Genomic DNA, 22475 nt, shown 5'->3' on the forward strand with positions numbered 1-22475 from the left:
CTGCAATTGGTAAGATCTCTCACATCTTTTTATTTTATTAATTTACTCAAAAGTCAATGTAGTCTTCAAAATTATTATTACTTATAATGACTATACCATGATCAACATCTCTACTCTTGATTATATCCTCTATTCATCTTTTACTCTTGCTTCCATCTTGTGGTGCACCTTATCTATCATCTACCACATTATTACTGTTGCACAAGCAGGAAATGAAATAGGAGGTGGAGTCAGAGTTTATTATCCTGTTATTAAAATCTTGGTGGAGTCATCAGCACTTTATTCTATATCTTTGATTTTATATATAATCTTCTTTGCTTGTGACACTTCTATAACAGGTTACTTTGACTTTCTAGCAGCAATTGCAAGGGTATGTTTACATTCTATTGTTGACTTTATATCTGACAGATATTATATAGGGCATTGCTCCAACTCTTCTTGTTGGACATGTTGCAGCAGGTCATACTCATCCAGACAATTCTTGGCAGGAAAGCACTGCATCAAGCTCACTTCACTTTGGGATACATTCTGGAGATCATGACTCCCAGCAGGACTCCATAATGAATGGTGACCTTGAAGCTCAACAGATGATAGATGATGAATATGGCCATCACATTGCAGTGGAATCCCAGGAAGATATTGGTATCAACAGTTCAGAGGGCATCATCCATAGAGACTATAATGGGCTTGATGTGTTGGAGATACAAGTATAGTTGAAGCAGTTTGGTATTTACATTTCATATTATTTAATTCTTCCATTTCTTCTGTCTAGTTACATGCATACTGGGTATGCATAATATTTATATCTCATAGTTTTATCTGCATACCTGCAGCAATTGACAATAAGACACTCAGACAAATATCCACCCATTCATAAGCTTTTATATCTTCCCTCAACTGACCCATGAACTATTGTATCTAAAGTTGAAGGCACACATACAGTGGTGATCCCACCATTCTTTGACATATACATAAGGAAGAAAATGCCAGTGAGTACACTTGCAATGCTTTTCCTCTCAGATGATCACATCAACTCTGTTAATTTGTCAAATACAATCTTACACTATCCTTCAAGCCCACTTCTTTACATCCTCGGTAGTAGGCCCAGTGGGATCGTCCGACGCAGCAAGGTTACACTGGTGGAACGCCCGAACCTGGTCCGAAGTGAAAGCACCGACGACGCTATGCAGCACACCGCGATTATGGAATATGACCAGATCCTTCTCTTTCCAATCGTGCGGGTACACAAGCTAAGAATACAATCAAAAATTTCCCCTACACCCGACTAAAAGTAACCCACCTTTGGTGCAATAGCCGGACGTTGCATCTTGTACAACAACCCTCGCACTTCCTTCAAGTCCGTAAGGCGTGCACCATCAGGATACAACATGCCTTCCTTGCTCTTTCCTTCCGGAATCGACTCAACGAGCAACTCCGCCACACCACAAGGATGAACCTGGAAATGCAGTTCCCCCGTCACCGCATTCTTCCACACGACTGGCAGGATTTTCAGCTTCGCGTCTTCCCAGGGCGGGAGCTCGGTCAATGGCACTTCCAAACCCTCACACTCGATACCCAACCCGGTTGGCATCGCATGCGCGGGAGCCATCCACACGTACGGGTGAGGCGCGTACTTGACTTTGGAATGCATGGCGAGACTCTTCAGCTAGGGAGGGAGGATATCGAACATGGTCTTCCCAGAGACGAATGCCGTTGTTCCCAGAGGTATAGGGAGCTCGTCGCCCGTCCCATCGTCGTATCGGCATACCTGCTGTGGATCAGTCGGCACGGTGAGGCCATACAGAGTGGTCACTCTAGGTGGGGATAAGTCGTACAAAGCCGCGTCAATGTGCCAGCGGTAGAATCGAGTTGCTCCCTTTGCCTCGTTAGGGAGTCTTCTAGGACCCGGAGGAAGTGGCGCGCGGCGGTGGTTTATGCGGAAGAGGAACCATGCAAGGACCAGACAAGCAAGCGCTATCGCAATATCAAGGGTCACAAGAGAGCTCGACATTCTTCAAAGGAGGGTTATCGATGGTTGGAGCGGTCGTAATGCATCCTTCTAAGAGCGCTGCTCAGTCCAAAGAATTCCCGCCGGCGATACTGAGATATTGAACAAGCACGAGAGATCTTGCAACAGAGATTCTGAAAAAACACCGTAGAGCGGCAGTCATACAGCTCCGAGTCTTGTGAGGACTACTATATGTCACATCTTCTGTTTCCGGACACTGCATGAAGGAAAACAACATGAAGAATGGTTGGCTCCGAGATTCATCCACCGACGTTGAGCGTTAAATTTTCATGGGGACCATTTTGAGTTAGACTTGTGAGACTAGCGCTAAAACAGAGTCCATATCTCGACTCGTTGGAATACGACACGGCGTTTGCAGAGAAACCGTGCCGTCTATGTCGGAATTACTCTGATCATCTTCAATCCTATTATCCGATTGTCACTCGGATCAGATTTCTTGCGGGCAGGTTCAAGTTCGCACTGTGCACTGGCAGGGATTCTAAACGAGGGGTGGAGGCTGTTGTTCTGGCACTTAAGAGTCCGGTCGGTCGGTTCCGGGACCCTAAAAGGTTTCTCGATACCCTTTTATTTGAGGGATAGAGGTAGCATAGAGCACCCTGTGCCACAGTATAGTAGCGTAACACCTAGTTAGCAGGAGATGATGACCAAATTTTCAGCTCGGTAACCAACGTATGGACATTGATGTCCCTAGTCTCTTTACTATCCTGTATATGAAGCAAGCTGTCGATATAGTCTGGTCTTTCTGAGTTTATACTTGGCAGACAATACAGGTTTTGCTCAAAAAGGTTATGATCGAATCTCATATGGCATTTATGATTTGCACGGCCTGCGCAGAGCGTTATCTCCATGTTCGACATTGTGTTGATGATTTATCTGCTGAAATGCCTAATAAATGAATTAAACTCACAAGAATGGCCTTTTGTTTGTGATGTTTGTCTGAAAGACAACATGCAGACACCCAAATTTGAACTCAGGAAGCTAGGACCTTCTATCACATAGAAGGGACTGTTACAGGACAACAGTATCCCTGCAATACCTTGGGGTTAGTTTGGCAACCTACATTTTGGCGGGCTGATCTCAACTGCGCTTGCTGCCTGGATATCAGTAAAAAAATTTGCCCTGACTGTTGAGATAGACGGCAATTTTGTGGGGAATTCCCCATTTGTTCACCGGGATACCAGCAGGGAAGTCAAACCCTTCCTTGCGAACAGGTGAGGGTTGTCATCGTTCGGCTATCTATTCATCTACATTTGTGTACACTATTAGAATCAATGCTTTGTAGTAAATAAAGCCGAGGAGGTGAACAAGCCTCAAACGAAGAACCCGACTAGATATACGACACTTGATATTTTAACATTGACTCGTCAATCCGCAGGCAATTTGTTTATATCGGTATTTTCTGGCAGTCAGAATGGTGTTCTATACCGGCATCCAAGGTACTGCAGTAAGAACACTCTGAGGCGCAGAGATCTTACCTTGCATGCGAGGAGGGATTCATAGTCCATGAATAGTCCTGTGGTTTTCATACAATCGTAGAAGGCTCCGGCGGGCGGCTATGATCTATGCGCGTCGCACGACACACGTGCAGAGTTGGAGCAGAAGATAGAATTGTTGGTGGAACTTGAACAATCAACATTTCGTCATGAACTAATTTCTGCCTGTTTACAAAGGGCATGGACTTCAACTTCGGCTAGCGATTCGGAGATGGTATTAAGGTATATCTACTGTTCTCTAGCGCCATTGAAAATGATGGTCGAAGAGATGAAACGACAGCTTCATTTCTCATGAAAGCCTTTCCTCATCGATCAGTTCCAATGCCTTCTTGCTTCTAGCTTGAATTATACACCTGAACGAAGTAGGATGGCTGCAGAAGAAAGATGAAAATTCGTATTAGGTGGGATTAGACGAAACTATCATACCTGATAGCTCCAGTCGTATGCTCTGTGTCCGGCTCGAAAGTAACGCCGTTCTCAGTATATTTTGAAATGTCAAAGACAGCTAACACCATAGCACAGGAAATGAAAATCGAGGCGTCAGCCAGCACTCTTCCTGCATCCAGAGTCAGCACAGATTATGAGGACATGCTCAGTAACAATACATACCTGAGCAAATTCTGTTATAATCATAATAAATCAAGCTATGAACTCTCGATTGTACCAGTGAAAGACCGACCGACGACCAAATCCAAACGCCATTTTGTAGGGATCAAGTTCCGGTTCTTTGTTTTCCGTCCGAATAAATCTGCCTGGATTGAATTTGAATGGTTCGCTGTATATCGTAGAGTCATGGAGCATTTTCCTATCAATGATACACAAGCAAGGATTAGACGGGGTCTTCAACGGGGTCCACATCCTACCAGATGTTTGCAATCACCAAGGAACCCTTCGGAATGAAATAACCGAATTGAACATCATCTTCAGTAGCGCAATGGGGAAGGCCTAGGCACCAAAACGTGGTGAAAAACTGCGGAAAAAATGCATGTGTCAATTCTGAAATTCTGACCTGCAGGTGCTACGGTGTGCCATCGGGTGACTTCGAGCACTAGTGCATTGACATACGGGAGGTGCTCTCGGTCATCGAAACGAGGTAACCTCTCATCCCCGATCACCGCGTCGATCTTGGCTTGTGCCTTGACCTGCACCTCCGGATATAGAAGCATCGCTTTAAAAAAAGCGTAGATAGATGCGACGGTCTAAATCTATGATTTAGGTCGAGCATTGAATGAGGAAAGAGGAACTTACTGTATCAGCTCCACCTACAGAGAACGAGAGGAATTACAGAGAGTTGGAATTAATGAATGGTTTACTGACCGGCATATAGAGTCGCTGCAAGCCATTTAATATCGAATTCTTCCTCGGCACTCACTCCACCTTCAAGTCGACTCGAGGTGAAGGAAAGACGAGCGGTTCCAGCTGCCTACACACTGTTGAGATACAGCTAGGTATAAGACAATATTCCACTAACAATTTCCTGCTTTACATAGTTATGTGGCTTTTCCACGAATTCGTTCAGTGCTGAAGCCCACTCTCGAGCGGTCCGTTTGAATCCAGCTCCAGGGAACCAGTCTGGGATGTGGATTACTAGAATATGGAGCTTCTTAGATGCAGAGAGGATGTTGGGAAGCGTCAAAACGTACGGATTGGAATAAGATTGACTAAGAAGCCGCCAGATGTCGTTGCGAGGGACAATTGGTTCACCGTTCGTTCGGCGAGCTCCACGAATGGGTCATCCTTCTCTTGGATCATGTATCCATGCGAGATTTGCAGAATTACGGCTGCAGCAGTCCTTATTACGCTGTCAATTATCAATGGCACTTCCGACGGAGCCAGCATGACTCACTTCTGGATATGTTCAGAAAGGCTTCCAGGTGCAATGACGATCCTGTTCAGACAACGACGCGTCTCCTGTTCCAACATCGGCAGAAATCGCTTCATGGTCGCGTTGCTGCCGAAAAGCTGATGGGCTAACCGACGGTGGTTTCGAAAACGCGCTCCGTATGGCATAAGAGCGAGAGATTCCTTCCATCCGATGAGCTCGCCGCCCATTCCGACGACCGGTCTATCTGAGTAGATAGAACTTTTTCTGTCCAGTATGTTGATAGCCATCTGAGCAGAATTTATGATGACCAGGCGCCGTCCAAGGACGGAAACCGATACTATGTCCCCTGGTGAAGCCGTGTATGAGTAAAGCCGTCGAATTTGCGATGAAGAGCATACCATATTTCTCCCCCCACTTAGCGAAGGAGAGCCATTCCTTTTCAGAGGGCATATCGAGAAGATTTCCGATCAAAGGGAGTCCTCGGGGACCAGGAGGGAACGGTGCATTGTGACGGGTTCTCCGGAAGAGGTCCCAGACAAAAATCAACCCCACAAGTACAATGAAAATCTCAGGGGGGTGGATATAACTAAGCAGTCCGGTGGGTTCCATAGCAGTTAGTGTTATAATACTAGAGTGCACAGGTACAACTACGAGGTATATATACTTTGCCTAGACAGTTTGAATGTAACTAGAGAGAAGAAATAGAAGAACTAAAATAAGACGAAGTGTAAACACTACTAGGTCCACGGATATAAACAGGTGCGTATGGGCGTACTTGTATATAGGCGAGGTCGTACCGTCTTTATTTTAGAAGCAAACCTCAAACTATCTTCTGGCAGTATGAATGCTACTATACCCGTACCAATGTACCGCGGTAAGAACGATAAGTCCACACAATCGGCGTACGGATCTCACCTTGGTGGTTTGAGAGGATGGCTTGAGCGGGGCCATTTGAGGGCAATCCATACATCCACAAGCAGGCTGATGATTTCATTCCATACGTTTTCCCATTGCCATGAAGAGGAAGGGCCAGAAAAATATCGATGTAGATGGCTCTGAGCGGATATGATCGGTACCCGCGCGATATAAACGCACGAAGTTGGAGCAGAGGTGCCGACAAGTAATAACATACGTCACTGGCGAAACTGCTCCAAGGGTCTTGAATGGGGTCCACATCGTTTGAGATGACCAAGGATGCCTTCGGAATGAAATAATCGAATTGAACAGATAGATGCGACGGTCTGAATCAATGATCAGGTCGAACATTGAATGATGAAAGAGGAGCCTACGGTGTCAGCCCCACCTAAAGAAAACGGGAGGAATTATATAGAGTCGCTGCAAGCCATCCTCTGCACTCACTCCACCTTCAAGTTGACTCGAGGTGAAAGAAAGACGAGACGTTCCACCTGCCTGTACATTGCTGAGAGAAAACGATACTCTACTAACCATTTCCTGCTTTACATAGTTGTGACTTTTTCCACGAAATCGCTCAGTGTTGAAGCCCCCCCACTTCTAAGCAGCAGCAGCGCGCTAGAATCCAGCACCCGAGATCCATTCTGGGATATAGCGTACTAAAATATCGTGCATCGAATTGAACCATGAGTCTAAGGACCTAGTAGCACGGATTGAAATAACGTTGACCATGAAGCCACCGGCTGGCTGGGAGCAGTTGAACGATCCGATCCATACACAGCTTCCTCGGTCAACTTCACAAACGGGTCATTTCTTTTCTTGAATCCTATATCCACGCGAAATATACACATCAAACCTCTGTCAATAGACCAGCGAAGGGGGGGGAAAAAAAAAACTCACTTCCTCACTTCCAGATATGCTCAGAAAGGTCAGACTCATTAGGTTCAAAACGGCGATGCGATGCGTCTCCAGCTCCAATATCTGCATGCTTGCTGCCCCCGACTATCTGACGCGCTAGTCGAAATCGAGCACAAGCATAAGACCGGACAAGTTCCGCAAGGCGAGGGAGGTCGGACCATCGTTACCAAAGCCTCAAGCAGTAAGAATGCTACTACTAAGAACGCAAGTCCACGCAGTCGGCGCGCAGATCTTTCCTTGGTGGTTTGAAAGCATGACTTGAGTAGGGCAATTCATATACATCCACAAGCAGGCTGGTTGATTTCCTTCCATGCATTTACCCATTGCCATGAAGAGGAAGGCCCAGAAAAATATCGGTCATAGAAGGCTCTGAGCGATGATCCATGTATTGGGGATACAATGCCCATTTACATACACGGACTTGGCCCAACGACGAACACTACAAAGCCGAGTGACTTACCCCACGACTTCCAAGGAGACATACAGCACTAACAAAAAGTTTGCATTTATTTTACTCTCCACGGTGACTAAAACCCCAAAACTACACAAGACATGATTTGACTTGACTACGTTTGCATGCATCATTGATTGAAAATGGACGGAGAAAAAGGAAGGGAAAGCAATCTATAGGTATTGGAAACCTGCGACTAAACTATAAAAAAAAAAAGACAGCAAAATGCAAGTAAGGACTGAGAGAGAGAAAAAAAAAAGGGGGGGGGGGCGCAAGAAAAAAAGACTCCAGCGACCAACGAACAAAAATTGGTATAGATAGGTGCAATGATTGGTTCCTGTATCCGCAGGGAATAGAGTTGTATAAAGCAAGGGAATGTGGCTGGTGGACCGACCGAGCGCAAATGAATAATAGTCCTCCGAAAGACAAGTGCATAGGATAATGGATGGGTCTCGAGAGATGCATACAAATTCGGTTCAACTTTTTTTTTGCAGAAATAATAGCCCTATGGAAAACGTCGACAAAAATAGATAAAACGAGAAACGATGGAGAACCGCCCGCGGTCTATTATTGGGATTGCGGTTGACGAGGAGACGAGAACAGCGAGAACACCCTCTCTGCGTTTTCCTTGTACTTCTTTAGCTTTTTGGTCTTCTTCTCTGGGCCGTCAGACCTCGTAGCCTCCGACGCACTGTGCGGATCCGGATTACCCGAATCAGCACCATTGACCGATTGGTCCGAGAGGCTCTGGTTACCGACAGACGTCGCTGACTCCTTCGACTTCAAAGAATGCGAGCCAACCATAGAGCTCGACATCGACGGCGACGGCGTCAGCAACCCCGCACTCGACGATGCAGTCAGAGTAGCAGAAGCTGATGGGTTCAACGACTTGCCAGACTTGCTGGAATACGACGAAGGTGGAGACTTGGGTCGCAGGAACTGCCGAGGGTGTTTACGGAACGTCAAACCCTGGTTTCTTCCTCTCCGCTGTGTCGGGCTGGGCGATTCGACAGTGGTACTGGTATCCGTCGAGGCTTTCGATACGCCAGAGAAGGACCTCCCCACGGAACGATGCGACGGCGTTGATGCCTTGCGGAACACCGCCAACCTGTATCGATCCACAACTCCCCGAGCAAAGTAACTCGTGCCCTTCGTCCCATTCCGGTCCTCGCCATCTCCCGCTTCGACAAAGTCCCAATCATCATCCTCATCATCATCGAATCTGTCCGTGGTCGTGTCTTCGTCGCCACCATCGGAAAGGTACCGGTCCAGAGCGGCCACACCTGACTTTTCTCTTCGGGGAGCACGCGAGACGCGACTGTTCGGCTTTGGTGCCGGCTTTGAAGCTGGCGCGAGCTTGACCTTGACGTCCTTCTCGGCGTCCAATTCTTTGCTCTTCCGGGCTTTGGCGTCTGGCGGTTGAGGTGTTGGCTCGGGGGTAGGTTCCACACTTTCTTCTGGACGCGGTGGCGAGGGTCCTACAGGCGATTGAGGTAGAGGAGGAAGCATCGAGACGTCCGTATCATCCGGTGCTAATACCATCGGACGAGCCTCTGGTGTTTTTGGTTCTCCGAGATCCGCCTCTGTCTCATCAAATACCATTTCCGTCTCAGGCTTGGGCGTCTCAGGCTCAAGAGCAGGCTCAAGAACAGGAAGAACCTCTTCTGGCACCAACTCCTCTTCGTCCGTCTCGCTCTCACTGCTAGACACCTCCACTTCATCGCCCTCATCGTCGATGACAACAGAGTGCCGGCCTTTGAACGAATATCCATCAAAGACGTCGACGGAATCATCTTCGGGCTGCGAATGCGGTGCTATCGACGAGCTGCGTGATTGCGATGGAGTAGTAGTGGTCTCCTCTCCATCTGTTCGATCCGTGTCCGTCTGCTCGTGTTCTTGATCATCATCAGTCTGCTCGTTCTCGTTGAATTCATCAAGAACAGGCTCCATGTCAAGGAAGGTGTCATCAAAGTTCTGCGTATCACTAGCATTCAAGGGGTCGATGGGAGGAATGTACGGGGCTGTGAACAAGCAAGTCAGCCGAGAGGTCAACGTCCAAGAGAAACGAACGAACGTATATAGCGCTTGTAATACACATGAGACCAATCTCTGTCATGATGAATTAAGCGCCTCGCCCATTAATAGAAGAAGCAATCAAACCCACATCATCGAGAAGTAAGGATGCCGCTTTATCCGAGGCTCACAGATACGAAGCCCAGGATTGCGTTGCAAGAGCTGTACGTTCTCATGAGCATGAAAAAGAAGCCTCAAATGCATATAACTGACACCGCGAATCAAACTCTTCGTGTCTTGATCGATTGCCCTGTCATCAGGGAAATGAAGGTCATCTTGCAACACTCGCACATACATGTCGGCATGGTTGTTCGCCCAGAAAGGTGTCTACGCATTCACGACTCAGGAACCGTTTCGCACGAGAGGACCAAGAATACTCACAATACCAGTCAACATTTCGTATAACATCGTTCCGAAGCTCCACCAGTCAATCTCATAGCTGTAGGCTAAGCCTTGAATGACCTCAGGAGCAAGATATTCCGCTGTCCCACAGAATGTGGCGGTACTATCGTTCTGTCCTACCGACGGACCAGGCCATCCAGCAGCAAGTTCGCCACCCTTCTCCGTCTTCATCCATGGAGGAGTCGGTGGCTGTGACGGCCCGGAAGAAGCAGAGTAAAATTCGCCACGCGAGCCGGAAGGCGTAGGAGGCGCGGTTGCAGCAGCGGAATGCCTCGGGAACTCTTTCGAGAGGCCAAAGTCAGTGAGGACAATATGCCCATCAGAGCCAATAAGGATATTCTCAGGCTTGAGATCACGGTAGATAATTCCTGCTGCGTGTAGACCTTCAACGCCCTCCACAATTTCGGCAGCGTAGAACCGAGCACGATCTCGACCTAGTCGACCCCATCGCGCTAATTGAGTAGCCAGATCACCACCAGGGTGGAAGTCCTTAGCAGGAGATTTAAAAAGCGATCAAAAACGACAACAGTTAATACTCACCATGACCAAGAAAAGGTTCTCTTTATCATGGAAACTCCACCACAATTTGACCACAAAGGGGTCTTTCGCTTCGGCAGCCATTTTCTTCAAGACGGCCTGTTCTGTAAGCGTATGCTGCAGCTCCTGATGGGCCAGCACGTGGCGTTTCGTGATCGCCTTCAAGGCATATAAGTCCTGCGTCGACTTGTGTCTCACAAGGAGCACCTTCCCAGCACATCCTTTCCCAAGAACCCGCATCATCTCAAAGTCATCAATAATAACCTTCCTCTGTGACTTTTTCTTCAGCGCGGGATCGATAGACATGGATCGCTTCTTTCGCATACGTCGACGACTGTTACTCTCTTCCTTCGCCGACGCGGAAGACTCGTCGTCCCCCGTTTCTGTCTGAGAAAAAGTGCCGTCTTGGTTCGATGTCGACGACGTAAATGTTCGAACAAGGCGTCTCGACTTGTCGGGGTCTGCGGAACGTGAACGGGGTATTCGATTAGTGGAACCCTCTAATACAGGAGTTTTCTGGGCATCTTCCTCAGAGGGACAGGGTGTCTCTATTTCCGTGGTCACCAGTTGCTTCTCATTCGGAGTAGCAGATGGCTCGACGGATGGTACAGCCAATGTCGTAACGTCATTCTCGACGGGTGCATCATCCTTGCGCTCCGGACTTTTCTCTTCAGATGTCACACCACCTTCGTCGCCTACAGTCTCGTGGTCGGCGTCCTGCGTCGGAAGCTTCTCATCGTGTATGCTTCCATTTTCTATAGGGTCCTCCGAGTCACGAATACTTGGCATGGTATTTTCCTTATCCTTCGTCAACCCCACGTGAGCAGCAAGATCAGACCTAACATGCTTGATGGCTCGCTCCACACGCACACTCTCCAGGTCATCCGTGCGAACGCGGACGAAACGCTTCCACACGCGTGCCTGGCGCAGCGAAGGGGTGTTTGAAATGGTCGTGAGGTAAGCTGCGACAGCTGTACTGTTGACTGTAGTAGGAAGAGTGGCGTTGATGGCGCTTGGTGTAAACGACAGAAACGGGTCGTTTTTCTCGTTTGAGGGGGAAGCGACAGGAGAGGCGATAATTGAACTAGCGTTATTGGAACGCCGGATTGAGTTGTTCCGACCACCTTTGCCGGCGGTGGGGGAAGTAAGGCGGGAAAGGGTATTAAGGAATGTTGATTTACGTTTGGGCGCTACTGCAGCAGCAGCGTCGATAGGAAGTATGGGGAGTTTAGCTCCGGGTAACGATTCGCGGAGCTTGCTGTCGAGCTCAACGATCTCCATGGCCGTTCGGGTGAGAGTGATGTTGTGAGTGGGAGCTGCGAGAGAAAAGACCGTCAGTATGCGTGCAGGCGTCCGTCTTTAAGAGGGGAGAGAATCATGCGAATGAAGGCAGGCAGTGTTGGAAACGCTGCAGCAGGCGACAATGAAAGAGACTGACTCACTCTTTATGTAAAGACTGTATGAACGAGCATCGTGCGGCGATTCAGCAACACTGACGCTCCAAGGGCCGTCCTGGGCGTCGATTCGAACTGGAGCTCGTCGATTTGGAGGAAGATCATTCGCGGCCAGCATCGTGTTGGTCGAGACGGGATCGGTGTTGTCTTCAGGGGCGGTGGCTGCTGCCAAGCCGGTCGGCGGATCGAGTGAGTCGGTGGATGTGGCAGGAGGTCGTCCTGCAATGTGGGTTTTGCCAGCGCCGCTGCTCCTGATGCTGTCGACGCTCCGTCGTGTGAAGGTGTGGTGATGGCCGAGCTCGTCAGCTGTGATGGTGTGAACGTTGGCGTCCCTGTATAGCTGGCCGAATCCAAGAACGGTACTGAATTTCCTCTTCGACGCCGGCTCGTCTGCCTTTGAAGGTGCTCTTCGGCGATATATCTGCGGCATACAATGACGCTGTCTAGGCTACCCTTGACTCCAACGACCAATGTCGACAGTAGGGTCACCGTTATCTGTGAAATGGGAATATCGAGTAGGGAATGGGGTATTCAGTCCTGTTGGAGGACGAGGAATAGGATAAGATTGGGGGGGTGGGGGGCGAGCCGCAAGAAAGGTGAACGCCACGAGTTGGCCTCGAGGCTACAGAAGATCACTGCGGCTTCAGTCGAACCTGAGTGCCGTGGTCGTTGAGTATCACGGTGACGACGACGGCGGCTGGTACTGAGCAAGATGATGGCAAGAAATAAAAATGAATGTCGGGGCGCGATGATAAATGAGCAGGGATAAAGTTAGGGAAAGGGCAGGACTGTTGCCTACCTTTTTCGGACATTTTCCTACGCCTCAAAACGTAATTTATGAAAATAACTCGCCAATCCAGAAAAAAAGTTTATTCCTGTGCGCGAAGACCATCATGAAGATGATCAGCACGTCACAATTTTATCTTAGTGCCATCTCTCAGCAGGTTCTTTCACTGGAAGATAAGAGCACGACCGCCCAAAAGGCATCCAACTCGATCCTTTCACCCCCGAAAACGAGATAACGGCACACCGTGACTGCGCAATGTCCCGAGCAAAGTTTACCATGTGTAAAGCAAAGACAAACGAACATGACCAACAACCTCAGCTGATGATTCTAAACAAGAAGCCCGACCTGAATTCACGATTGACGCCCCATCTGAAGAGGACGACCGATGTGGATTCTTGCGGACATGCAGGTAAGCCCTGGCTATGTATATGAGAGCAGTGGAAACCACAGAGAAGCCAAGTCGGATGATGGAGCGTTGGAGTTGCTAGCCTCGTGAAGCACCCTAGCTTAAATTAGCCGACGTCAACAACAGAGCTCTCTACCGCCCTACCGAAGAAACCAACGAGTGTTCCAGCGAGAAGAGATAGAATGCAGAGTGCATATCGTTTTGGGTGAACTGACAGCCCTTCGCTGCACCAAGAAGAGCGGGGCCGACCTTCAATACCAGGCATCGAGACCATGATAGCGCCGCTCTTCGCTTCTGTTGGATGTTGTCTTGGAGATCAAAGTTTGCGTACTGGGAGTTCCGGGCGGCCCCAAATCCTCTCCAAGGTTAGTTATCCCTTGGACCTTAACGGTCAATGAAATTCTAACAAATCTGTCCGAGAGTGCAATGTCATATCAGGCATGTTCATATGACAATGAGCGGCTATGCCATTTCACACGCGCACACGTGGACGTGCTCTTGTTTAGACCTAAACCTAGACCACAGCGTAAGCAGGAGATCATCTACGGCTGACGAGATGGTCTACAAGGATGACCAAGAGAGCGATGAGGGCCGAGGAATCCGACTCGAGTGTGAGTTTTGTGAACATGTCTTTATATAAAGGCTCGAATCGCTATTTAAGGTGGAGGATGGCGACAACTCAGATCTTGACAGCGGGGACGCCGAGTCCGAGAATGATGAAAGACTTCTGAAATAGACTGTAATATAGCCCAATTGACGCGCCCGAGTAGATTTTGCTTCTGTTGAAGCACGTTACTTCCTCCACCCAACGCGTATTGAATGCGACATTTAAAGATCGCCCCAAGAGCATCCGATGAAGATGAAGACTAAGAATACACTGAATGACCTTCCTCTAATCCCAAGAAGAGAAGGACAGATGAAATCAAGGCGGATGAAACAGCCGAAGGGAAAAAACCGAGGGTTTAAGCAAGAAAAGAACTGATGGCCTTGCCGTACACCCCCCCAGTGTTGTTGGAATTTGTTTGAGGTTAATTTCGCCACACATAATGAAACGCCAGCTTGGAAAGGGGGGTCGTTCGTCAAAAGTGGTGGTTACCAGTTCCTTGAAACTGAGTAGTCAGCCCACACAGAAAAAGGAAGGTATGAGCCAACGGAAAACGCCGCCTCCTTATTTTCCCAAGACGGGATTCTTCCCTCCGTCAAAGCCGATATCCGCCCACGTGACTTTAAGCCGTTGAATTCACACCGTGATCCAGCTCCCGCGCCGCGCTTGGGAACCAGACCTAAACAGAAACCACCACCACACCCACGATGTCGGAAAAGCCCACGGTAGAGCCCACCGAGGAGGAGGAGCGTGAAGTCGACGTCGAAAATGACCCCCTAGCCGCTGTTGACGAGGGGGAGGAGAGTGACGAGTACGATGTGGAGGTAATGTCGTCGAAGCTGTCGTGCTGTGCATGGCGCTGACGACCCCGTACAGCAGGACGACGACGACGACGACTATGAAGAAGAGGACGAAGGAGAGGAACAGAACGGCGCCGAGGTAGGATAGTCTCCAAGGCCAATGCAATGGGCTTCATTGACGCGCCCATTCCCAGCAGAAATCCAGCCTGACAGCACTGTTACTGGGAAACGTGCGTTGCCCTCACTTTGTTTGCCATCAGATCCCAATGAGCTGTTCACAGCCAAATGGTGAAGCCGCTCCCGAGGAAGAGGAAGCTGATGAAGCGGAGGAAGACGAAGAATACGCCGAGGTACTTGCGCAGGCTGCTTCCACCAAGAAAAGGGCCATCGACGAAGTCGAGGCACACGAAGGTGATGATGCCGAGACGAAAAAGGTCAAAGCTTGAGCTTGCGCTCGAAGGTGCTAGATGATTTATTTCTAAATACCGTCTGTGTTGTAACTTGTACAATGTATCCTTGTTATCGTTCAAGCATTCCGGGGTCGCTGAAAGTGGATATTTAGTATCAGAAAGATGTCAACCCCAAACAATGTTGGTAGTTACCCCTCGAGATTTCTATTGCGGACACGGGTTGAATGTTGATTGATGAATATTACTGATGAATCCTCTTGGGGCCAAGTAATGAGAGTAGAGCAAAAAGACGTTGTTATGGCCACAGGATTAGAAAACAGACGATTTTTGGTGAGAGTCAGAGGAAGGACGGAAAGAAGGAAGGATAATCGATGGGTTAGGTCTCAGCGAAGGGCCCTCGTAATCATGCTGACACAGAAATGGATAAGAGAAGATAAGATAAAACAAAAGAAATCTCCGCTTTCCCACGCCTGGTGTGTGTATGGGTAGAAACTGTATTAAGCTCCAATAACCCATGTCATCTGAACCCAAGTGTAATGACCAATAGACTCACTTCTAAAGTAAGATGAACAATGCAGTTAGAACTAAGGAAATAATTGAGTAAAGTATGTATGGTATATAAGTTAATAGTGAAATGACTAAGAATGTGGATGTAACTACCAGGTATATATACTGTCAGATTGAAGTATAGGAGGATGGTAAACAAAAGAGTCTGTAAGGAATGGCATACATGTGGAAAAAAGGGTCAGGTTACACATGTCTCATTCCTCCAGACATGGCAGATTGTTGGTGATATTCAGGTTGGCAAGGTAATAGTAATGGTGGTCTTAATGGAGTGGCTTGATAAACAGATCCACAGCATTGACCTTTCCCTAAACAAACTCCACTTTGATGTCACCTGCTCATACAAGCTCATAGATATAGTGCTCTTGAATATCAATATGCTTGACCTTGTGATAGTTATAGATCATATTCATCAATGAAAGAACATCACAGTTGTCACATTTGAGTATCTCCAGCCTCTCTCATTCTAACCTGACCTCTAATAGCCAGAAAAACATCCACTTCAATTGCTGAGCTGCATATGTAAGTGAGACAAATTTGGCTTCAACAATAAATAGGGCAACAGTAGCTTGGTGCTTTAAACTCTATACAACTGAATCACTGGCTATCATGAAAACATACTCTGATATGGATCTCAGGGTATCCTTACACCCTTCATAGTCAGAGTCCACAAATCTCATAGGTTTAAAGCTCTCATCATATGAATACATGATCCCATAATCAATCATTGACTTGATATAGCCAATGATATGCATCAGAGAATTCCAGTGAGTTAATCCAGAGTTATTCTGGAATTGCAATAGGATGCTGACAACATATACAAGATCAGGCCATATTGTGAATTGCCCTTATATAATGGATTCCAATATGTGATAGTATGGCTTCTCTCTCATTTCCTCTTCTTCTTTACTGAAGGATAGTGCCATTGTCAATTCCAATATTATCTCCACAGGCATAGGTGTTGAGCATAGTAGTGCATTCTGCAGGTCAAACCTCTCAATCATGTGTTCTCAGTATGGTCTCTGAAAGAGTTGCACAGTCCTGGTCTGGTCCACACATATGCCTAAGAAATAACTCCTCTCTCTCTCATGTCTTTTATCTCCCAGTATTCAGTGAGCTTAACCTTTCTCCTGTTTTCTTTCTTAGTACTTGTCAAAGCCCCTCATACATTATCAGTATACCTGTCTGTAATAGTAAATGATCTGTCTTCTTTCTATTTCATCTGCACATATGAGTTTGCTCATGAAGTATTATCTGAGCTCATTGTATGTTTCAGCTAGCATCTTGAACTAGTTGTGTGCTTCTTGCATCATACCATAGATAGTATGGACAAGTTTACAGACCTTGTCTTTCTTGCCAGGTATGACATATCCCTGTGGTTGGTGCATGTAGATATCCTCCTTGGTTTCACTATTCAGATATGCTGAAATGAAGTCAACCTGCCAGAGATGAAGATCCATACTTGCTGCAATAGTCATTGTCATGCAGACTGATTTGAGATGAGTCACTGCCATCCAAGTTTCATTATAGTCAATGCCCAGCTGTTGGATGTATTCCTTTCTGACTAGTCTTGCCTTATCTCAAATTCAATTACCATCACCATCCCATTTAATATCAAAGACCCACATTGAATCCATTATGTTCATATCTAGAGTCACAGGCACCAGATTCTAAGTGTGCTTTTAAATATGCATTTCATACTCATCATCTATTGCTGCTCTCCAACACTCTGCATTCAGTTTTATAGCTTTACTGTATGTCTTTGATATGTGGTGAGATGCCTTTGTATCTACAAGGAAAGCAATGTATTCTTCTAGATCTATGCTGAACTTTCTCATCTGCACAACTGCTGCTTGTGAATGCACAGAGTTCATTGCCCAGTTCTCTCCCATAGTCCTGGCATAGCTCTCAGATTGTTAATATTCACAGGATTCAGCAGCTGCTCAAGTCAGTGATAAAATCCTTGTTGATTGATGCAGTGGTGGTGGGTTCTCACTGGTATTTGGATCCTGGATCTCATTGTTATTTAGTTCAATATTGTTTAAGTTGGTATTGGTATCTGTGGTTCATGTGTCAGTCATCTCAACAGTCTTAGACTCCTTTGGAAGATCAGAGAAGAGTCTATTGTTCAGTTCAGTCTCTTTCACAGCTGACAGTATGCAACATGATATATCCTCTTTGAATACAACATTGTGCAAGATGAAGATTTTGCCCAACTCATTGAGCAATTTATAATGGCCTCCAAATGCATATTCCAACAAGTGAGTCCTGGTCAACCAATCATCTAATTTGCTTCCACCAGACACCTGCTGCCCATTCACTGTCAGGATTTTTGCCCAACAGACACTGCCAAAAGCTTATGGGTGAAATATGTGATGTATCCTAGCAAGCTAAGGTTAATATAATGATCAAACTCTTTGCCTCTCAGTGTGACTACCACTTCAGCCTATACACTGGCAGTCATAGTCTATCAACCTCTCTATCTCACCCCTCTTATCATCATCTTTCTGCTTTAGCATCAGTTAGTGTCAGACCCTAGCAGTTGAAGTGTGAAGCATTTGTGATTGTTTGATCATCACCTGACAATCTGGTAGCATTATCATGAGATAACTGAGTGGATTCAGCATGAAATGAGTGAGCACAAAATCATATTCTGGCAGGTTACTGCAGAGCTTGAAGAGATGCATCTATGACCAGATCTAAAATGACCAAATGGATTGAACACTCTACAAAGAGATCAAGACTTTGCAAGAATAGCAATAGAAGAAAAACAATGTGAACCCCTCTCCATCTGCAGATGAGCCACTGTTTTCTTATTTCTTATTTCACTCTCCTCCTTCTCTCTGCTAAACCACAAAACAGAGAGCCACCATAAAAGAAAATCAGCTGCAGACACTCATGTCTATAAGAAGCAGAGACAATTGTAGTTTTTTCAGAGTGTGTTGAGAGAGAGGGGTTTCTGGGAGAATTTCACACTATTGACTTGATAGAAAAGGGAGAAGAGAGAAAGGAAAAGTATTGGCATTGCATAAAATTACAAACTGTGGATAGGATAGGCTCTATAATTGTTAATTACTTTTCCCTCTTCTTTTACAGTGTTATGTTACAGGCCAGCCCTCTCCTCTCTCCTGCCCCCCCTTCAGTTGCAGTGGCCCTACTCCTCCCAGTCCCAGAAGGAGAGAAGAATTAAGAGAAACAGTGAAAAGGTTGTGTGTCACCCCACACAGCCACGAGATCAGTGACCAGCCTCTGCCAAATCAGCGAGCTCGGCAAGGGGGGTATGGATGAGCCACGGCACAAGCGAGATCGGCGACCACGCCAAGCGTGGGCGCGGGACGGCGCATGTCGGAGTCTGAAGTCGGCTCCGGCTCCCCGATCAGCCGGGGGGTTACCCGTGACAGCGCGACCGGTCACCGGGAGTCCAGTCCAGTCCAGTCCAGCTGAGAACCTGATGGGGAAATTACCTAGTGGATCTAAGGCAGGGAGTGATGACATCACTCGCTAACTCTTTGGATGCGATATTGCATCGAGTGTTAACAAAGACACGGTACAGTCTAAGAGTTAACCCAGTTTTCAGTTTTGGGGCTAACTCCTATACTACTATTCCTATCGAGCCCTGGGTCGATCTGAAGTGGTGCTGAGTTCAAACGACATTATGCACTAGGTGCGACAGCTTCAAAAGCAAACAAGGTCTATCCGAAGCTCTGACCGTTTAATATCCACCATCTCTTCTTCTCCCTTTCAGTCTGTTCCAAATACTGGGACGAAGCACCACGAGTTCAAGGCTCGCAAAGACCTGTTTTTATCTATATCCTCACCATGTCCGACATGCCATCGACCTCTGGCCAGGAGGTCGGCCAACAATCAGATCAGGACAAAAAGAAATTGCCTCTCCACCGGAGTACCATTTCTTCAGATGGCGACAGCCTATCGTTTGATTCGGAGGATGACTCATCGCTATCAGAATCGGAGTTATCCGAGGTGGGCCGCATCTACTTTACACGCTGCAAAGTTGTATAACACGCGAATATTCAGGATGCAAATAGCGATGAGGAAGAAGAGGTGTGTATTTCACGTCGCCACCTTTTCCCCGCTGACTATCAAATGGTTTTAGGAAAATCTGACATTGCTGCTGTTGAAGAACGTACGCGTCTTCTTATATCGCTGATGTCCATCTTTCATTCAACATCTCCTACCAGCCGGACAACTATCCAGACGACGGCGACTCAGACGACGACTCGTACGAATTCTCAGATCGGGACACTGTTCCCTCTTCCAGCTCCGACGAGAGTTCCTATTCGTCCTTGTCCGACTCGGATAGCGAAGGAAGCAGTGACGAGTTTGGACGAGTTTGATGTGAGTGGCTGGCTACTCTCCTTGACTGACACGTCTGACGTGAAATAGGATGATTCCGACCACCACAAAGAAGTCCCCAGCTCAACGGAGTTGATGGTTAGAGTAAGTGATGCAGCTTTGGTATTGAGCTTCGACTCATCGCTGCGGTAGGCCCAGAGGGTATTGTCTCTCAACCGTAGCTGAGAGACTGTTTACGAAGTATCTTATACATCAGACTTCCATATAATACAGGAAAACAGCACAAAGTAGATGCCAACAAAAAAGGTATAACCTGTAGACACGTTAGCCATCAAGCGAATAAAAAATAAATGGTGTACATCCACCATCATCGCTGTTTGATGCCCATGGCCGAGAGACGTATCTCCCTCCTAGCTTTCAGAGCAACAGATTCGAGGTAAGCATTGATCCAAGGTAGAGTTAGCGCGGCTAGCAACACGACTGGGACCAAGAAGTAGAGAATGGGGACAACAGACGCCGGAAGGACACCAAAGTACAGCGGTTCGAGGACCACCGTGAAAGGTATAGGAGTAGACCTGTCGACAGATTTACCGGGAGTAAGAACACCGGTATCAACAAGGCGTATTCTGGCATATTTGAGACGCGTCGGCGGGTCGGAAGATTTGGCGCTGGTGATGGAGTCCCCGTCAAGGATGTCAATGAGAAAATCAGCTGGATTCTGTAGACATTCTGTTAGTATCTACAAGCTCAAAGATTCTGCAACGTACATATGCGGCCCAGGATATGCGTAGCGTAAATTTCGTGAATTCCTGCCAGGCATCGCTGGATAGGTCCAGTTTGAGCCAGAGTTCGTGTGAGCAGGGTGACGTTGGGCATACAGCCGATATGGGCGTTCCCAATGGTGCTGGTACAATCTCATATTGCCTTTGGTTGGCGCTGGCGCTGAGGGCTGCCCTGTGTACGACCAAGTGAGTGTATGCGTCGGACTCGCAGTGGTATCAGCTCACCATTCTCTGCTAGCAATTATCGGTGCCTGGACGGCTGAACTGGCGTAGAAGTTGGATATCTCAGTGTTGGCAAAGGCAACAATAGAGAGGTAGAGGAAGAGCGCGCATCGTAACATCGTGGTCGCTGACCAAGAGTGGTAAGCATCGCCCTCGCCACCGTCATTTCCCTTCTACCACGACCACCACCTGTGTGTAACAATTGTACTATGAGTGTACAATAAATCTGTCTCTGTATCCACTGTCTCGCATATCACCCTTTCCCTCAATAATTCTTCGTAGTATGGCTTCAGGTCCTCGGTGGAAGCAGGCCATCGAAAATGCCCTTGCGGCGAATGAGAATTCAACTGGTGCGTCCTCGCATTTTCCTTTCATGAAGAATTCTAATTTCCACCGAAATAGCAGTCACTCAGCTAGCATCCATCGACCCTACGTCCCCAATACCCTACGTCCGTTGCCTGATTTTCCGAGGTTTCATCATTCCCACCACGAACCCAGAACTCCCTATGTTGCTCTTCACAACCGACAGTCGCACGCCCAAGACCTCACAGATAATCTCGAATCCTCACGTCCAGCTCGCGTGGTGGATTGAGGGCACCAAAGAGCAGTACCGCGTCGCAGGTCTGGCGACTATTATCCCTGCCCCAACGAATGACTTGTACAAGCACTTCTTACACTCTACGCACGCTAACGGCACCATGGCGATGCTCTACAAGGAGAGCTTTGACTGGGAAGCGAAGCGACAGGAAGTCTACCGAAGCATGAGCCCGTACATGAAGGCATCGTGGTGCCGACCTACTCCTGGTACCCCTCTTGTAGGCGGGGAAGAAGAGGCGAAGAAATGGCCTGTCAAGCTGGAGGAGCCCAACGCCGATGGAGAATGGAGCAGCGAGGAGAACAAGCATCTTTGGGAGACAGCGTTGAGCCATTTCGCCTTGTTGGTTGTCGACCCAACGGACGTCGACTATGTTGAGCTGGGCCCTGTGCCAAATCGGAGAACGAAGTTTTGGAAGGACGATAAAGATTCTTGGAACGATGAAGCTCTTGTACCATGATTATATGTATTCCATCTTTTTTTTCGTTATCCCTTTAGACATCCCTGATAACTTGTACCTTTGCAGAGTGATGATTGTATAGGCGATACCGTCAACACGTTGAAACATAGATGCCATTGGTTGCCATGATCAACTTAACAGCATATCGTAAACTGTGCTGAAACTCTAAGAATCTCCTTCCCGAGCTAATACCTGTACCAGGTGGAGGTCCTTATACCCGTACATGCTGTACCTCTAACGCTGAACTGGCAGAGAAAATAGACAATCACCACTCGAACTTGGTAAGTAAGGTTTGTAGGATCTGTTCGTTCCGACTCTAGCTTACGAGCCCGATAAGCAGCCAAATTCAGGAACCCTGTAGCTCCATTGAGCATGGACATGATGGAGACGGCGTTCATTGAACTCGTCCTCGTCCGGAATATGTTGCTAAAAGACAA

The 22475-nt window shown here is 47.5% G+C and overlaps 8 protein-coding genes across 8 annotated transcripts in view; 4 read left to right on the plus strand and 4 right to left on the minus strand.

Annotated features, from left to right (window-relative positions):
* Positions 1-713, plus strand: part of BT62DRAFT_915630 (uncharacterized protein) — a gene marked incomplete at both ends in the record, with an annotated part of 1300 nt that extends 587 nt beyond the window's left edge. Inside the window, 2 exons of the mRNA XM_043183954.1 lie at positions 339-370; positions 420-713. Of these exons, the coding sequence (XP_043045307.1) occupies positions 339-370; positions 420-713 (326 nt within the window). The remainder of the gene's footprint in view (positions 1-338; positions 371-419) is intronic.
* A 357-nt stretch (positions 714-1070) lies between these two features.
* On the minus strand, positions 1071-2011 carry BT62DRAFT_999507 (Clavaminate synthase-like protein; the record flags this gene model as incomplete). Its single annotated transcript, XM_043190819.1, has 3 exons — positions 1071-1250; positions 1301-1666; positions 1706-2011. The coding sequence occupies 3 exons, from the start codon at positions 2009-2011 to the stop codon at positions 1071-1073; spliced, it is 852 nt and encodes a 283-aa protein (XP_043045308.1).
* A 1708-nt stretch (positions 2012-3719) lies between these two features.
* BT62DRAFT_984004 (cytochrome P450) lies at positions 3720-5956 on the minus strand (the record flags this gene model as incomplete). Its single annotated transcript, XM_043189823.1, has 12 exons — positions 3720-3893; positions 3949-4078; positions 4132-4142; positions 4202-4327; positions 4386-4467; positions 4532-4721; positions 4771-4784; positions 4840-4945; positions 4994-5109; positions 5166-5314; positions 5369-5693; positions 5746-5956. The coding sequence occupies 12 exons, from the start codon at positions 5954-5956 to the stop codon at positions 3812-3814; spliced, it is 1542 nt and encodes a 513-aa protein (XP_043045309.1). The 3' UTR covers positions 3720-3811.
* A 2239-nt stretch (positions 5957-8195) lies between these two features.
* Positions 8196-12212, minus strand: BT62DRAFT_882218 (kinase-like protein; the record flags this gene model as incomplete). The annotated part of the gene is made up of 7 exons (XM_043182697.1): positions 8196-9649; positions 9703-9737; positions 9793-9863; positions 9915-10028; positions 10083-10592; positions 10644-11956; positions 12083-12212. The coding sequence occupies 7 exons, from the start codon at positions 12210-12212 to the stop codon at positions 8196-8198; spliced, it is 3627 nt and encodes a 1208-aa protein (XP_043045310.1).
* A 794-nt stretch (positions 12213-13006) lies between these two features.
* BT62DRAFT_1071024 (uncharacterized protein) lies at positions 13007-14119 on the plus strand (the record flags this gene model as incomplete). The annotated part of the gene is made up of 5 exons (XM_043178715.1): positions 13007-13290; positions 13414-13448; positions 13505-13652; positions 13794-13898; positions 14058-14119. Exons 1-5 carry the CDS (start codon positions 13137-13139, stop codon positions 14117-14119), a joined length of 504 nt encoding a protein of 167 aa, XP_043045311.1. The 5' UTR covers positions 13007-13136.
* A 5282-nt stretch (positions 14120-19401) lies between these two features.
* BT62DRAFT_925993 (uncharacterized protein) lies at positions 19402-20339 on the plus strand. The gene is made up of 6 exons (XM_043184929.1): positions 19402-19646; positions 19701-19727; positions 19780-19809; positions 19865-20021; positions 20070-20123; positions 20172-20339. The coding sequence occupies exons 1-4, from the start codon at positions 19485-19487 to the stop codon at positions 20018-20020; spliced, it is 375 nt and encodes a 124-aa protein (XP_043045312.1). The 5' UTR covers positions 19402-19484; the 3' UTR covers position 20021; positions 20070-20123; positions 20172-20339.
* A 7-nt stretch (positions 20340-20346) lies between these two features.
* BT62DRAFT_880984 (uncharacterized protein) lies at positions 20347-21102 on the minus strand (the record flags this gene model as incomplete). The annotated part of the gene is made up of 3 exons (XM_043182650.1): positions 20347-20697; positions 20747-20933; positions 20987-21102. The coding sequence occupies 3 exons, from the start codon at positions 21100-21102 to the stop codon at positions 20347-20349; spliced, it is 654 nt and encodes a 217-aa protein (XP_043045313.1).
* A 91-nt stretch (positions 21103-21193) lies between these two features.
* Positions 21194-22183, plus strand: BT62DRAFT_925995 (uncharacterized protein). The gene is made up of 2 exons (XM_043184930.1): positions 21194-21333; positions 21386-22183. The coding sequence occupies exons 1-2, from the start codon at positions 21267-21269 to the stop codon at positions 22036-22038; spliced, it is 720 nt and encodes a 239-aa protein (XP_043045314.1). The 5' UTR covers positions 21194-21266; the 3' UTR covers positions 22039-22183.
* The last annotated feature ends 292 nt before the right edge of the window (positions 22184-22475 follow it).

Source organism: Guyanagaster necrorhizus (assembly GCF_019112545.1).
Source record: "Guyanagaster necrorhizus MCA 3950 unplaced genomic scaffold BT62scaffold_2, whole genome shotgun sequence".
NCBI classification, from domain to species: domain Eukaryota; kingdom Fungi; phylum Basidiomycota; class Agaricomycetes; order Agaricales; family Physalacriaceae; genus Guyanagaster; species Guyanagaster necrorhizus.